General features: G+C 43.9%; 1 protein-coding gene and 1 long non-coding RNA gene across 4 annotated transcripts in view; both read right to left on the bottom strand.

Annotated features, from left to right (window-relative positions):
• Positions 1 to 16,829, bottom strand: part of LOC118365963 (USP6 N-terminal-like protein) — a 71,852-nt gene that overhangs the window by 13,594 nt on the left and 41,429 nt on the right. For all 3 annotated transcript variants that reach the window (XM_052492162.1, XM_052492160.1, XM_052492161.1), the window contains exons 2-5: positions 9,553 to 9,626; positions 8,648 to 8,730; positions 7,284 to 7,323; positions 6,861 to 6,941 (exon numbers count right to left, since the gene is read on the bottom strand). In XM_052492162.1, coding sequence (XP_052348122.1) covers positions 6,861 to 6,941; positions 7,284 to 7,323; positions 8,648 to 8,730; positions 9,553 to 9,626 — 278 coding nt within the window. The remainder of the gene's footprint in view (positions 1 to 6,860; positions 6,942 to 7,283; positions 7,324 to 8,647; positions 8,731 to 9,552; positions 9,627 to 16,829) is intronic.
• LOC127914621 (uncharacterized) lies at positions 151 to 6,845 on the bottom strand. Its single transcript, XR_008089098.1, has 2 exons — positions 6,173 to 6,845; positions 151 to 6,130 (listed from the first exon to the last, which is right to left on the bottom strand). It is a non-coding gene; the product is annotated as an uncharacterized LOC127914621 (long non-coding RNA).

Below are 16,829 nucleotides of genomic sequence, written 5' to 3'. Positions count from 1 at the left end.
TGAGCTACACAACCGAACAGTTTTCATAATGAATTGATAGTATGAATAATCTGACTCACATTCAGCATTAAGGGGGTACAATCAATCATCAAGAAAACATCAATCAAATGTTACTCAAGTGGATAGTATGAGAGGACAGGTAGGTATGTATGTGTGTGTGTGTGTGTGTGTGTGTGTGTGTGTGTGTGTGTGTGTGTGTGTGTGAGGACAGGTGATGTGTGTGTGTGAGGACAGGTGATGTGTGTGTGTGTGTGAGAGGACAGGTGGTGTGTGTGTGTGTGTGTGTGTGTGTGTGTGTGTGTGTGTGTGTGTGTGTGTGTGTGTGTGTGTGTGAGAGGACAGGTGTGTGTGTGTGTGAGAGGACAGGTGTGTGTGTGTGAGAGGACAGGTGTGTGGACATGTGTATGTGTGGACAGGTGTGTGTGTGTGTGTGGACAGGTGTGTGTGTGTGGACAGGTGTGTGTGAGAGGACAGGTGTGTGGACATGTGTATGTGTGGACAGGTGTGTGTGTGTGGACAGGTGTGTGTGTGTGTGTGGACAGGTGTGTATGAGAGGACAGGTGTGTGTGTGTGTGTGTGTGTGTGTGTGTGTGTGTGTGTGTGTGTGTGTGTGTGTGTGTGTGTGTGTGTGTGTGTGTGTGTGTGTGTGAGAGGACAGGTGATGTGTGTGTGTGAGAGGACAGGTGGTGTGTGTGTGTGTGTGTGTGTGTGTGTGTGTGTGTGTGTGTGTGTGTGTGTGTGTGTGTGTGTGTGTGTGTGTGTGTGTGAGGACAGGTGTGTGTGTGTGTGAGGACAGGTGTGTGTGTGTGTGTGTGTGTGTGTGTGTGTGTGTGTGTGTGTGTGTGTGTGTGTGTGTGTGTGTGTGGACAGGTATGTGTGTGTGTGGGCAGGTGCATTAATATGAATTTTCTGTTATAACAGCCTCCATTCTTCTGGGAAGGATTTCCACTAGATGTTGGAACATTTCTGCAGGGACTTGCTTCTATTCAGCCAGAAGATCATTAGAGAGGTTGGGCACTGATGTTGGGTGATTAGGCCTGGCTTGCAGTTGATGGAGTTGAGGTCAGGGCTCTGTGCAGGCCAGTCAAGTTCTTCCACACAGATCTCAACAAACCATTTCTGTATGGACCTTGCTTTGTTCACGGGGGCATTGTCATGCTGAAACAGAAAAGGCCCTTCCCCAAACTGTTGCCACAAAGTTGGAAGCACAGAATCGGGGGGGCCGAGCCCGAACCATGAAAAACAGCCCCGGACCATTATTCCTCCTCCACTAAACTTTACAGTTGGCACTACATTCGAGCAGGTAGCATTCTTCTGGCATCAACCAAACCCAGATTTGTCCGTGGGACTGCCAGATGGTGATGGGTGATTTATTGAAGCTCCCGACGAACAGTTCCTGTGCTGACGTTGCTTCAAGAGGCAGTTTGGAACTCAGTAGTGAGTGTTGCAACCAAGGACAGGTGATTTTTAGGTGCTTCAGCACTCAGCTGTCCTGTTCTGTGAGCTTGTGTGGCCTAAAAACTTTGCTTCCAGAGGCAGTTTGGAACTCAGTAGTGAGTGTTGCAACCAATGTTCCCTCAAATTTCTTGGGGCACTGAGCAAATTTCTGGGCTGCTGATCTCAAACTTGAAAATTCAGTGCAACTTCCAGCGTGTGTTTACTGTGAACACTGAGGCTGTACCCTCCTTTAAGTTAGTTATAATAGTGGCCAAATAGGCTACTGTGGCTATTTGATCATAATATAGGCCTACCAGAGTGGCCTGCCATCAAAAAACTATGGAGAAAATGCATTCCATAACATTTTAACATGGAAATAGCTGTTCTATCATTCAGCCTACAGTAGCAGCTTTTCAAAGATGCCTAGAAATGTACATGTTTTGTGCACTGTAGGATTCAATCACTCCTCTATTGCTGACTACAAATGTTCTATAACTGGGCTAATAACTCACTAACTAGCAAAAGATATGAACAAATGTACACGTGGCTACACACAACTCTCGCTTTGATCTCAAAACAAGTGCATCTACTCACGACCGCTCATGCTGTAAACACTGTCCAGTTCAAAGTAAATGGCACAGATCCATATATGGTAATTGTCTATTTGCATATAGGCCTACTGCAGCTCTGATTGTTTATGCTGCACCGGTCTGTGTAGAGTACGGGTTGAGCAGTGCGTGTCAATGCAATAGAATTCTACTCCAATGCGTTTTGCAGACAACAATCCCTTGCATAATTTGTTGTGTTTCGGTATGTTACATTGAAAGTGGTTAACTTCTTGGTGACTGGGGGGCAGTATTTAGTAGCTTGGATGAATAAGGTGCCCAGAGTAAACTGCCAACTACTCAGCCATAAAAGCTAGAATATGCATATAATTAGTATATTTGGATAGAAACTTCAGAGGGTTTTCTAAAACTGTTTGAATGATGTCTGTGAGTATAACAGAACTCATATAGCAGAAATCCTGAGAAAAATCCAACCAGGAAGTGGGAAATCTGAGGTTTGTAGTTTTTCAACTCATTGCTATTCCAATATCCAGTGTCTGTGGGGTCATTTTGCACTTCCTAAGGCTTCCACTAGATGTCAACAGTCTTTAGAAACTTGTTTGATGCTTCTACTGTGAAGTGGGGCCGAATGAGAGGGGATTGAGCCAGGTGTCTGGCAGATTGCCACGAGCTCGTGACGCGAGGTCATGTGAAAGTTAGCTTGCGTTCCATTGCTTTTCTACAGACAAAGGAATTCTCTGGTGGAAATATTATTGAAGAATTATGATAAAAACATCCTAAAGATTGATTCAATACTTCGTTTGACATGTTTCTACGACCTGTAATATAACTTTTTTGACTTTTGTCTGACCTTTCGGCTGGACTTACCAAACACCCTAACAAAAGGAGGTATTTGGACATAAATTATTAACTTTATCGAACAAATCAAACATTTATTGTGAAACTGGGATTCCTGGGAGTGCATTCTGATGAAGATCAAAGGCAAGTGAATATTTACAATGCTATTTCTGACTAATGTTGACTCCACAACATGGCGGATATCTCTTTGGCTGTTTTGGTCTCTGAGCGCCGTACACAGATTATTGCATGGTATGCTTTTCCGTAAAGTTTTTTTGAAATCTGACACAGCGGTTGCATAAAGGAGAAGTTTATCTAAAGTTCCATGTATAATAGTTGTATCTTTTATCAATGAGTATTTCTGTAAATTGATGTGGCTCTCTGCAAAATCACTGCATGTTTTGGAAATACTGAACATAACACGCCAATGTAAAATGAGATGTTTGGATATAAATATGCACTTTATCAAACAAAACATACATGTATTGTGTAACATGAAGTCCTATGAGTGTCATCTGATGAAGATCATAAAAGGTTAGTGATTAATTTTATCGATATTTCTGCTTTTTGTGACTCCTCTCTTTGGCTGGAAAAATGGCTGTTTTTCTGTGACTTGGTGGTGACCTAACAATCGTTTGTGGTGCTTTCGCTGTAAAGCCTTTTTGAAATCAGACACGGTGGCTGGATTAACGAGAATGTTATCTTTAAAATGGTGTAAAATACTTGTATGCTTGAGGAATTTTAATTATGAGATTTTTGTTGTTTTGAATTTGGCGCCCTGCACTGTCACTGGCTGTTGGCGGGGTGGGATGCTACCGTCCCGAATATCCCAGAGAGGTTAATATTTTGTTGATTCAATCACAATTGCCACAGTAAAGGGAAACATTGATAGTGTTAACAGGGAAAACTAGAACCGAGGCCACCAAACTTTGAGGTCAAATCGATTTCGGAGTCAAAATGCAAGCCAAGATCTACCACTCAGATTTGTTTTATTACATGACATAAAAACATAAGCCTGCGCATCATTAACCAATTAAAAACAGTACTATAACAATGAGGTAAAAACAGTACCATAGAAATATAGGCCCAATACATTATCAACACATATTGGCTTTGCTTGAATTGCCCTGCAAATTAATTGTTGTTCGGGTCATTTAAAAAAATTATATGATCACACTGGTAATAGATCCGTTGTTGTATTTCTTGTGAGGCACAGCTGAGTGAGCATTTAAATAATTTGCTTTATTTTTTATTTTACTGGGCTGATGGTGCCTGCATTTGGCGGTCAGTCTCAGCGGAGGGAGAGAGCAGCAGACGGAGGGTCCGCCTCTCAACATCCCTCCGCTCTCCCATTCCTTCACTGACCCTGACCAAAAAGGCTGGGGAAACTCGAGTCTTACCACATTATTTCTGACTCATGCACAAATTCATGTTGTTACTCCTATGAACAGAGAAAGTGTAATATTCCTGGATATTAAAAAATACCCAAGCTGCTAATAATAACAACACAAGCCTATAGGTTTCACTTTCCTACTCATTCATTACTGCTGCAGTGCTTGTTGCAGTGCTGAGTGGAAATAGGAAGAATGTGTATTTTATGGCTTATAAAAGTGTTGAATAGAGTGCTGACAGTGCTGAGAAAGAATTTGAACATGAACTCACTCATAAAAACAGCAGCTCTTTCCTGTATTCATCGAGTCCCTCTCTAGTCATGGTTTTAAACATTTTGAAATCTCACAGTATCAACTTTTCTGTAGCTTTCTGTTACTGCTGACATGGTAATCTGAGCCATCTGATTGGCCAGCGGTAGGTCTAGTGCACTTGATTGGCTCTCCAGGCCAGATACATGAAATGGTTCAAAATGGCAACAGTTCACCCACCAGGCGTGCAGGGCAGCTGAATCGGGTTCACCTACCGCCAACAGCCCGAGACCAAAATAAATTAAAATGGGAACAAGGTTATCGTTGTTTTTTTACAGAAATGTTTGACGATCGACTAATCGACTGATCGACTGCAACCGAGGCCAGACGATTTTTACTCACTACGCGCTTCAGCGGTCACGTTCTGTGAGCTTGTGTGGCCAACCACTTCGCGGCTGAGCCGTTGTTCTTCCTAGACGTTTCCACTTCACAATAACAGCACTTACAGTTGACCGGGGCAGCTCTAGCAGGACAGGAATGTAACGAAATGACTTGTTGGAAAGGTGGCATCCTATGACGGTGCCACGTTGAAAGTCACTGAGCTCTTCCGTGTGGCCAGTCTACTGTCAATGTTTGCCTATAGAGATTGCATGGCTGTGTGCTCGATTTTATACAGCTTTCAGTCAAGCAACAGAGGTGGCTAAAATAGCCTAATTTGAAGAGGTGTCCACGTACTTTTAGTGTGTCATACATATATATACACACACAGTGCATCTTCATTACTCAGCAGGCGGAACACAGAGGTGGGAGAAGAGAGAGAAACACTGATTTGGAAGGAGATGTGTTTAGGCATCGGATGGCCAGTGATGGGTGATAATTAAAGGTTAACGAATCAGTTGAGGTTGTATGCTCATAGTGCATGTTAGTCTGTGTATGTGAGTTAGTGTGTGTAGTATACGTGTTCTCAGTGAGTGTGTAGGTGTGTTTGTACTGTGTGTGTGTGTGTGTGTGTGTGTGTGTGTGTGTGTGTGTGTACAGTGTGTGCCAGATAGACCCACTTAGGGCTTGACTTGACGTCTCTAGAGCGACAGCCCTGTAATTAGGGCTCTGAAGAGGAAGTCAATGAGTGCACCTGTTCCACTAATCATCAATTGATGTGTGTGTGTGTGTCTATTCGTGTCTATTTGTGTGTGTCTGTGTGTGTATGAGATCTAAATGCCTCTCCCACTCGCTGCACTCCACAGTCCTCTACCTGTACCATCAATTGACAGTCACATCAACACCTGACCCAGGCTCTGCCCAACAGCAGATGTTTAGTAGATCTACAGATTACACCTGCCCTATAGATGCTAGAGCCTGCCCTACGGATGCTAGAGCCTGCCCTACGGATGCTAGAACCTGCCCTACGGATGCTAGAACCTGCCCTACGGATGCTAGAGCCTGCCCTACGGATGCTAGAGCCTGCCCTACGGACGCTAGAGCCTGCCCTACGGACGCTAGAACCTGCCCTACGAGTGCTCGAGCCTGCCCTACAGATGCTAGAACCTGCCCGACAGACGCTAGAACCTGCCCGACAGACGCTAGAACCTGCCCTACAGACGCTAGAACCTGCCCTACAGACGCTAGAACCTGCCCTACAGACGCTAGAACCTGCCCTACAGACGCTAGAACCCACCCTACAGACGCTAGAACCCGCCTTACAGACGCTAGAACCCGCCTTACAGACGCTAGAACCCGCCTTACAGACGCTAGAACCCGCCTTACAGACGCTAGAACCCGCCTTACAGACGCTAGAACCTTATGACTGCATTATTATGCTATTGTTTTCAGCAGCACAGGAAACAAAAAGAGTCATCAACCGTAACCCGTTTAACCAGCCGAGAGAAACGAGCGGAGCACTGACTGACAGAATACGGATACCCCTAAAGGGGGTGTTGGGGGGAGAAACAACAAGTCCTTGGTGGTTGTTGCTTGCCACAGAATTCATTAAACCAGAGGAAGAGAGAGAACAAGGGTAAAATATTCCTTCTGGTTAAGGTTCATTTAAAGACAATTCTACAATTTCCACTGGAACCATTTCAGAGTACAACTGAAGGATGTCAGAACTGAATGCCCGAGGACCCAACACCTATCGTAAAGAAGACCCCAAACTCAGGCACTAACAAAGACAGCTATTACAGAGACCGGACCCCTAGAAATGCTCTTCAGGGAGAGACTCACTAATATTTGTTCACCAAAGAGAAGAAAAGATGTGAGGCGCGAGGAGTGGAGGAGAAGAATGTGGAATGTAATATTTGACAACAGGAATGTGGGAATGAAATATTTTAAGAGAGGAATGCAAGAAGGGGGAGAGATGGTGAGGGAGGAAGAGAGATCGTACCTTTTCACTGTTCTTATACTTGTCCCAGCTCTTCATCATCTTCAGCCATTTTGAGGTCCTTTCTACCTCTATGTGTTTTTGCTGAGGGGACACAGGAAGTGGCATGTTAACACTTCCTCATTACCAAAACTCTGGAGGAACTGTATATGTATCATACATTTTGCTTCATAAACTTAATACATTTTATGATGTAGAATGAGGCAAAGGTTACAGTGAAATTAGAATGCAATCTAAACATCAGCTCAGAACATTATGTAACTCATTGTAAGCTACAGTAGAAGCCTACACAATGTTAGGATTCTGAAGACATTTTCTTAAGACATTTTGTTCTTTGTCATTTGTGAAGGCCATTTTACAGCGGCATAGACAAGTGGGATGGGAGAGATGTAGTTAGCCCTGAGGGTCTGAGACATGGTCGCTCACCTTCTCTTCCACCGAGTCGTAGGACGGAAGGTCATTCTCACTGGAGAGGACAAACAAACAAGCTTTAGTATTACACAGCTTTTGGTTTATTTTATAGACACATTCTTGCTTTGAAAATATGCAAGGTATCAATCATTGTTTGACCATGGGCTTAGCTGGTCTGGGCCTTTAAGAACATTACACATTTGGTAGACGGGTGGAATGTTAGTAGGCTGTCTGTCTCTGTCCGACTCAACTCCCTCATACGCGGTGAAGATGGACAAGATGGAAGATGATATGTCTCAACGTGAATACGGGCCACTCAAAGATTCTTTCCAGAGGAAGTGGAGTCATTAAATAAATAAATGATGCTACTGCCAGAGCTCGTTTCACCTTCCCTAACACTCATCAAAGGGAGGGAACATTACACGTCAGCAGCCCAGCAAACAGGAAATAACACATTAAAACATTCCTCCATTCTGGCTACTGTCCTGTCCCAGTTTCAATGTCTCTATGGCTATCTGTCAGTTACACTATGAAACTAACAGTTCAGAGTAGCACAGTTCTGTCTGTGCCACTCAGCCCACTGGCTTAGATCATACAAAAGGGATTTCCCCATGGTGGGGGCCTGTTCCAATACTCTCAAAATGCATCCTTCCTTCTTTTAGTAATATTAACTAACCTGTCCATGACTGGGAAAGTGAACGTAAGGTTTCCTCTCCATTGCTTTAACCAATCCAACATTGGTCAGACCTGTGGTCAGGTCAGATCTGTGATGACTGCATGGAAGGGAACAGAGCCTGTGTCCCATCCCCCACTTCCTGTGTCTCTGTCCTGCCCTGACCCCTGAACCTGGCCTTCAACTCATACAGGAAGCACAGAGAGTTTGCAGTCAGTTTGTCGGTGTCTGCCTGTAAATGGGGCATTCCCTTCTTTTCTCCCTCATTGTCGTCGTCACACCTAGTCAGTATGACCTAGACAGGGCTCTCCTTCATAGGCTATTTCATGGAGCCTAGGCCTCATCTCTACTGTCTTAACCATGGGCCCCAGCTCTGTGTCCTAACCAGTCCAAAGTCCTGGCATTAGGCCACAACCTCTTCATCCCGCTCTTCTCTCCAAGACCATAACCTTCAGCCAAGTCCCCATCTGCTCACTTTCCGTCCCTCTCTCTCCCAGACCATAGCCTTCACCCAGGGCCTCAACCACTCCATTCTTCCCTCTCTCCAGACTATAACCTTCTCTCCATCTCACTCCAGACCGTGACTGGCCCTGGGCCTGAGCTCCCACACTGATGCCGTGTGTGTGTGTGTGTGTGTGTGTGTGTGTGTGTGTGTGTGTGTGTGTGTGTGTGTGTGTGTGTGTGTGTGTGTGTGTTGTGTTCTTACTGTACGAAGCCGAAGCGGTCAATGACTTTGTACAGGTGGAAGCTTGCATCCTCCCAGGGTTCCACAGTGGCGCCCTCTTTTCCCTGCAATCAAAGAGCCTCATGGGTAAAGCAATGAATAACAAGTAGTTTGAAATGCATTTGTGCTTTAAAACAAAACATCCGTGGGAACATTTGTTTTTTTAACTGTGAATGCTATTATGTCTCTGGTGTCTATGATTGACTCTGTCCCAGTTGGAGTGTGTATAGAAGGTTTCTTCCAGTATTCTCCTGTCAAAGGAAACCGGAGGGATAGGCCATACTCCCATCACCCTTGAATGAAACTCCATTGATAGAAAACATTGAGGTCTGTAGTGAGAGCATGAACTCCATCTTTGTCTTGATGTTTTGATAACAGGGCCCCCCCCTCCGACAATGTCATTATGAAACTGAATTGGGTTTGATTGGACTCGTTCCGCCTCGCCAACGAGAGAAAATGGACTCCTCTTGTGATCAGGGTCAAACATCAAAACATAATTAAACTCTGTGTCAGAGCCCACCTCTCTCCTCCACTCCATCCCTCCCTCATTGCTCCTCTCTTAATGAGTGGGCTTGATTATCCTGCCCGCTGGACTAAATTAAAAAGGCTAATTTATAAACCAGGCACGACGGCTGGCTATAGTGATGATGCCACAGGCATTGGAAAGAGGTGCCACACACACACACACACACACGATGGTGTGGATGGGCACACAGACTTTTCACCATCAGTCTGACAAATATGACAACTCTATGACAAGAAAACAAAGCACAAATCTCTGGAAACTTCCTGTAAATATTGTTATCCCAGCTTCTGTCTGGTAGTGACAGACAAACATTCAATACTGCTTGGGATATACTGTCCTTCGTTAGCGGAGGGGTTCTTACCTTGTCATATTTGGAGACGATCTCAGCCCTCTCCTTCTCAAGCCTCAGCACAGCATCCTGCTCTGTACCAGACGCTGCCAGAGAAAACAGAGGGGGGAGGAGAGAGAGAGAGAGAAAGAAAGGTAGAAGGAAGATAGATTGAAGAAAAGGAAAGGAGAAGAGTTCAAATGTCAATCTTTGTATTGTGGTCCCAGTAGGCTCAGTGAAGGCCAATACAGAATGGAAGTGGTCGTGCTGTACCTTTTCACTACTATCAAACACTAAGTGGATCAGTTCTCTGGCCCCACACTGAGCCAGGGGTCAAAGGTTAAAGCCTGGCCTACTGTAGCACACACTGGGGGCCAGAGAGCCTGGCCACTTCCTGATTCAGCACTCAATGGGAAGCTCAAAATACAGGAAAGCACGTTAACAAAGCTGGAACAGAATATATGTGTGTGTGTGTGTGTGTGTGTGTGTGTGTGTGTGTGTGTGTGTGTGTGTGTGTGTGTGTGTGTGTGTGTGTGTTCATGGTTTGAAGGGCTGTGGTAATAGTGGGAAAATTGTGGAAAACTAAAAAGTCTAGGTCAGATTTATTGAAAGAGCCCCATTGGTTCTATGAGTTCACCAATAACAGGTAGTTCTTGTGATGGAATGCGGTCAGCCAGAATATACTGTGTATCTGAGGTTTTCTATTAGCAAAGGGCTGGTACTAAATCATCCTTCCTGATGTAAAAATATTCTGGTACACTTTGTTCCAGTCAAGTCCTGATGGAAAAAGATAGTGAATCTTTCCAGGCGACGGACCAATTGGCATTTCACCTGCTTTGATGTACCTGCACTGAGCTGCCAGCCAAATGCACATTAGAAAGACAAGGTGTGTGTGTGTGTGTGTGTGTGTGTGTGTGTGTGTGTGTGTGTGTGTGTGTGTGTGCCTCAGACACATTGGACGCATGCGGAGATTGAGAATAAACAAAGCACTGAACTAATTTTCTGTAAATCTATTTTTACACAGATTGAGGCAGTTTGCCAACCACGTCAGTGTGAGAATAAATACATTGCTCCACACACAGCACAAGAAAGAACACAATACTGTGTTCTTAGTGAAAGAGGCTATTGTAGATACTCAGTGTGTGCTACTGTGTTTACTGAGCTGGTGGGAGACATGAGGATACAGCTTTTCAACCCTCTCCACCAATGAGATGTGCTGCTTCGCCTCCACTTAAGAAGTACAAGGTCCCAAGGGTGGTTTTACAGTTTTAAATCATTTTATTTTTTCCCTTATCTGTCACTTTGTCAGTCAGTATTCCCGACAGGAAGTATTCCACTTTGATTCTTCCCCACTTCCTCCCTGGGCTTGTCCGGAATTCCAATATGTCCGAACAAACGTTGCTCTTATCGAGCTGGCCGGAATTTTTATGACAGGGTGGTGTGTCACTGTCACAGTGAAAGGCATGCCGCCATTTGCTGACAATGGCACACAGAGTGGGAGAAGGGACAGCAGAGGGACACTGTCTGGAAACAAATAACGGTTTTTTTCTTCCCCCCACTGAATTTTTCCATGGTTCAGTGGAATGGAATTCTGGGTCTTGAGTCTTCCTATAGTAAAGCCCAGTGTTGGCAGCAGTAACACACACTGAACCCTCCAGCGGCAATATTAGTATTCAACAGGGGCAGTGCTTAAGCTAAACGCAATTAGATTCTTTCATGCTCGGGGAATGGCACTGGCATCCGTGACTCCGTGTTTGTAAGGGGTTGGAGGCTCGTTCAGAATGTGTTTGTTGTGTGGCTTGGACTACTGTGACTCCTCGTGCCTACAGAACACTCCTGGACAAGCCCCTTCCTTAACGCTACGGGGCTGCTTGAGGAAAACATACATCCCTGAACCTTTGCACTTCCAGCGAGTCACCCTATCCTCCCGCTTTTCCTCACCCTGTCCACTCCTACTCCTCTTTTCCCTGGTTAGACCCCCTACCTCCCTGACCTTTCACCCCTCTCTCATCCTCCTCTACCAGTCTCAACCGCTTCCTCTTCACATGGCAGTGCCCTGTGGCGACAGCTGCGTAGAACGGCAGGTCATGTCCCTCTTCCGCTGCGATTAAAATGTCCCCACCGGTCTAGTGCTTTGGAAATGACCCGATTCTCCGCTTTCCCCTTCACTCCTGCTCTCTAACAGCTGTCACTCTCTTTCTCTCCATCCATCCATACATCACAGAGTATTAGAATATTAGAGTATTAGAATAGAAAGCTGTCATTTTCCCTGCTGAAAGGTATTAATCATACATTAGGCTTCTGAAAAACACTAGAAAACGTCACTGAAAGAACAAAGGTGAGAACTGGTCTCGCTCACTCACAGGTTAGGGACAACATGTTGTCGATCTGTATATAACCTGTCTGTCCATGATGATTCAACCGTAGATCAAGTCGATAAAAGAATGAACTTAGGATCATGCATTCGTCCAATCAGACTCAGAGTCAGTCTTCTGGACAACAGCATCATCAAAAACAACAGACTCTAAAATATCATCCCTCTCAGTTAACATAATAACACTGTGTCTTCCTGTGTCATCTTATCTGTAAAGTATCTGTCTGTATTCATCACAACTCCTGTCAAAGAATGAGTCTGGATGACTGTAAACAACTATGACAATAGAAAATATATAATATTCTGCTCCTCTTTAGAGACTAGCGGTTTCTAGTCCAGGACTTGTCTTTATAACAAGTAGTGTTATTTTGCTCTCTGCTCCTCTCGCCCTCCAAGTTAACACTCATTGCCGGTTCTTATCTGCAAAGGTACTGAAGATGCATGGTTCTAATGGAAAGCCTGGTTGGAGGAGAAGTCATTTCCTGTCCTTTGTTCTTGAACTCACAGTGCCTCACACTTCACTTTGTTCATCCGCCTCTCGAGCGTGCCTGTGTTCAGCCAATCAACACGTCCCAAGGCCAGACCTGGAGACGACCAAGCTGAGAGCGATGCCTCTATTCACCTTACCGCATTACATATTGGGAAACAAGGATCTATAAAGGCAATCACGAAGGGCACCAAGGCCTGGTCAAATCATGCCTTGAAATGAGAAGAATGTAAAAAGTGAACAAAAAGAGAAATGCCTTAGTGAATAAGGTCTGAAAGTGAAATAAAACATTGGTGTTTGCGGTACGCCAAAGTTCTAAATGGAGCCTGTGTGCCGTCGCACCATTGTGTGTCCAAATATACAAACACACACACGAGCCTGATGTCACCCAACTGTCAGGGTAACAGCAAAAAAAACCTGTAGGCTAACCACATGTGGCATAACACTGGGCATGCTATTAGCATTGCTTCAAAACTATACTCATTTGCCCAAACTCGATGTAAAACACAAACATGTTTCTACCTGTACCCAACCACATCACACATACAGTTGAAGTCGGTTGAAGTTTACATACACTTAGCTTGGACTCCTTAAAACTCGTTTTTCAACCCCAAATTTCTTGTTAACTTATTGGTGACAGGGGGCAGTATTTTCACACCTGGATGAAACGCCCAAATTCAACTGCCTGCTACTCATCCCCAGAAGATAAGATATGCATATTATTAGTATATTTGGGTAGAAAACACTCTGACGTTTCTAAAACTGTTTGAATAATGTCTGTGAGTATAACAGAACTTATTTAGCAGGTGAAACCCCGAGGACAAACATTCAGATTTTTTTTTTGAGGTCACTCTTTTCAATGCGTTTTCATTGGGAATCCAGATTTCTAAGGGACCTTCTTGCAGTTCCTACCGCTTCCACTGGATGTCAACAGTCTTTAGAAATTGGTTGAGGTTATTCCTTTGTGTAATGAAGAAGTAGCCCTGTTCAGAAAGAGGGTCACTTGTAGTCTACTGTTAGATAGAGGTGTGACCAGAAAGCCAGCTACAGTTTGTTTTCCTCCTGTATTGAACAGATCATCCCGTCTTCAATTTTAATGATTATTGACATTAAAAAAATACCTAAAGTTGTATTACAAAAGTAGTTTGAAATGTTTTGGCAAAGTTTACATGTAACGTTTGAGATATTTTCTAGTCACGTTGCGCAAATTGGAACCAGTGTTTTTCTGGATCAAACGCGCCAAATAAATGGACATTTTGGATTTATATCGACGGAATTAATCGAACAAAAGGACCATTTGTGATGTTTATGGGACATATTGGAGTGCCAACAAAATAAGCTCGTTAAAGGTAAGGCATGAATTACATTTTTATTTCTGCGTTTTGGGGGGTTGAAATATAATAATAATAATAATAATAATAATAATAATAATAATATATATAATATATATATATATATATATATATATATATATAACCGCCTACAGGGTTGAAATATTATTTTCTCTTTGTTTACGGATGTGCTATCCTCAGATAATAGCATTGTTTGCTTTCGCCGAAAAGCCTTTTTGAAATCTGACATGTTGGCTGGATTCACAACACGTGTAGCTTTAATTTGCTATCTTGCATGTGTGATTTAAAGAAAGTTTGATTTTATAGTAATTTATTTGAATTTGTCGCTCTGCGTTTTCCCTGGCTTTTGGCCAAGTGGGATGCTAGCGTCCTACATATCCCAGGGGTTAATAAACTATAGTTTTGGCAAGTCGGTAAAGACATCTACTTTGTGCATGACAATTTTTTTCCCAAAAATTGTTTACAGACAGATTATTTCACTGTATCACAATTCCAGTGGGCCATAAGTTTACATACACCAAGTTGACTGCCTTTAAACAGCTTGGAAAATTCCAGAACATCCTTGGGAGCAATTACCAAACGTCTGAGGGTACCACATTCATCTGTACAAGCAATAGTACGCAAGTGTAAACACCATGGGACCATGCAGCCGCCATACTGCTCAGGAAGGAGACACGCTCTGTCTCCTAGAAATGAATGTACTTTTGTGCGAAAAGTGCAAATCAATCCCAGAACAGCAGCAAAGGGCCTTGTGAAGATGGAGGAAACAGGTACAAAAGTATCTATATACACAGTAAAAAGTCCTATATCGACATAACCCGAAAGGCTGCTTAGCAAGGAAGAAGCCACTGCTCCAAAACCGCCATACAAAAAGCCAGACCACGATTTACAACTGCACATTGGGACAAATATCGTACTTTTTGGAGAAATGTCCTCTGGTATGATGAAACAAAAATAGAACTGTTTCGCCATAATGACCATTGTTATAATTGAAGGAAAAAGGAGGAGGCTTGCAAGCCAAGGAACACCATCCCAACCGTGAAGCACGGGGGTGGCAGCATCATGTTATGGGGTGCTTTGCTGCAGGAAGGACTGGTGCGCTTAAAAAAATAGATGGCTTCATAAGGGAGGGAAATTATGTGGATATATTGAAGCAACATCTCAAGACATCAGTCAGGAAGTTAAAGCTTGGTCGCAAATGGGTCTTCCAAATGGACAATGACCCCAAGCATACTTCCAAAGTTGTGGCAAAATGGCTTAAGGACAACAAAATCAAGGTGTTGGAGTGGCCATCACAAAGCCTGTCCTCAATCCCATAGAACATTTGTGGGCAGAAGTGAAAAAGCGTGCGTGAGCAAGGAGGCCTACAAACCTGACTCAGTTACACCAGCTCTGTCAGGAGGAATGGGACAATATTCACCCAACTTATTGTGGGAAGCTTGTGGAAAGCTACCCGAAATGTTTGACCTAAGACAGGGAATTTTTACTAGGATTAAATGTCAGGAAATGTGAAAAACTGAGTTTAAATATACTTGGCTATGGTGTATGTAAACTTTTGACTTCAACTGTAGTTGACCTCAACAGTAGGGTTGCACAATTTAGAGAATATTCAGAGGTGGAAACTTTCCGTCGGAATTAATGGGGATATATACAAATTAGTATTAAATCCATTTCAATGTAGATTCTTTTTGCATTGGATATATTTACCATATGGAGACAGAAACAAACATTTGACCTTATCATAAGTAGACATAATTGCAAATGATTAAATCCTTCCAATAGAAATGTTAAAAAACTATTTAGTTATGAATTGACCTTTAATTAAATTAGTTGACTCTTCACATGGGATGATTTCACTGAACAACAAAAAGGGAATATTGAATGATCCCCAATGATCCATCGCATCTCCCAAAAACGTTATCATACATCTGTACACGTATAGTCTAGAAACTAAAGCTTTGGTTGTCTTCCTCTCAGGCTTCCATGTCTTCTCCCTGGACCTCCTCAATGTCTACCTCTTGAACATCGGACTGAGGCCTCATCTTCACTCTCACTTTCCAACCCCGTTGAGGATGGCTCGTTGTCAGGCTCAAAAAGCCTCAAATTTTCCCAGATGGCCACCAATTTTTCAACCCTTGTACTGGTCAGCCTGTTGCATGCTTTGGTGTGTGTGTTCCCAAACAACGATCAGTTGCGCTCTGAGGCAGCCGATGTTGGTGGAATTTGGAGGGTGATGGAGGCAACAGTGGAAAGAGCCTCAGATCCACAAAGTCCCTTCCACCAGGTGGCTGATGAGATGTGTTGGCACGACTGCCATACTGCATCTCCATGCCAAAGCCCTTGCTTGGAAGTGTACTTCGCCAGACTGCCAAGAACCTTGCCCTCATCCAGGCCAAGGTGGCGAGACACGGTAGTGATGACACCATAGGCCTTGTTGATCTCTGCACCAGACAGGATGCTCTTGCCAGCATACTTGGGGTCCAACATGTACGCTGTGGCGTGTATGGGCTTCAGGCAGAAGTCTTCACACTTTGATGTATTTCAGAACTGCAGTTTCCTTTGCTTGGAGCAACAGTGAAGTGGGCAGGGCAGTACGGAATTGTTCTCTTACATCAGACAGGAAGGCACTGTCTCCCTCAATCCGTGCAATGGCTATTGGCAATGGCTATACTGCTATAGGTTTCAGGAGTTTCAGGTTGCTTACCACTCTTTACCAAAATACATCATCCAGTAGGATCCTCTTGATGGGGCTGTCCATTTCGGCAGACTGTGATATGGCCATTTCTTGGAGAGACTCCTTCCCCTCCAGGAGACTGTCAAACATGATGACAACAGCACCCCAACGGGTGTTGCCGGGCAACTTCAATGTGGTGCTCTTATTCTTCTCACTTTGCTTGGTGAGGTAGATTGCTGCTATAACTTGATGACCCTTCACATACCTAACCATTTCCTTGGCTCTCTTGTAGAGTGTATCCATTGTTTTCAGTGCCAAGATGTCCTTGAAGAGCAGATTCAATGCATGAGCAGCACAGCCAATGGGTGTGATGACTGCCTTCAGCTCATCTACAATGTAGAGACCGATGTGTATGTTGTCCCT

This window comes from Oncorhynchus keta, chromosome 33, assembly GCF_023373465.1.
Source record: "Oncorhynchus keta strain PuntledgeMale-10-30-2019 chromosome 33, Oket_V2, whole genome shotgun sequence".
Classification (NCBI taxonomy): domain Eukaryota; kingdom Metazoa; phylum Chordata; class Actinopteri; order Salmoniformes; family Salmonidae; genus Oncorhynchus; species Oncorhynchus keta.
This window is presented reverse-complemented; position numbering and strand designations above follow the sequence as displayed.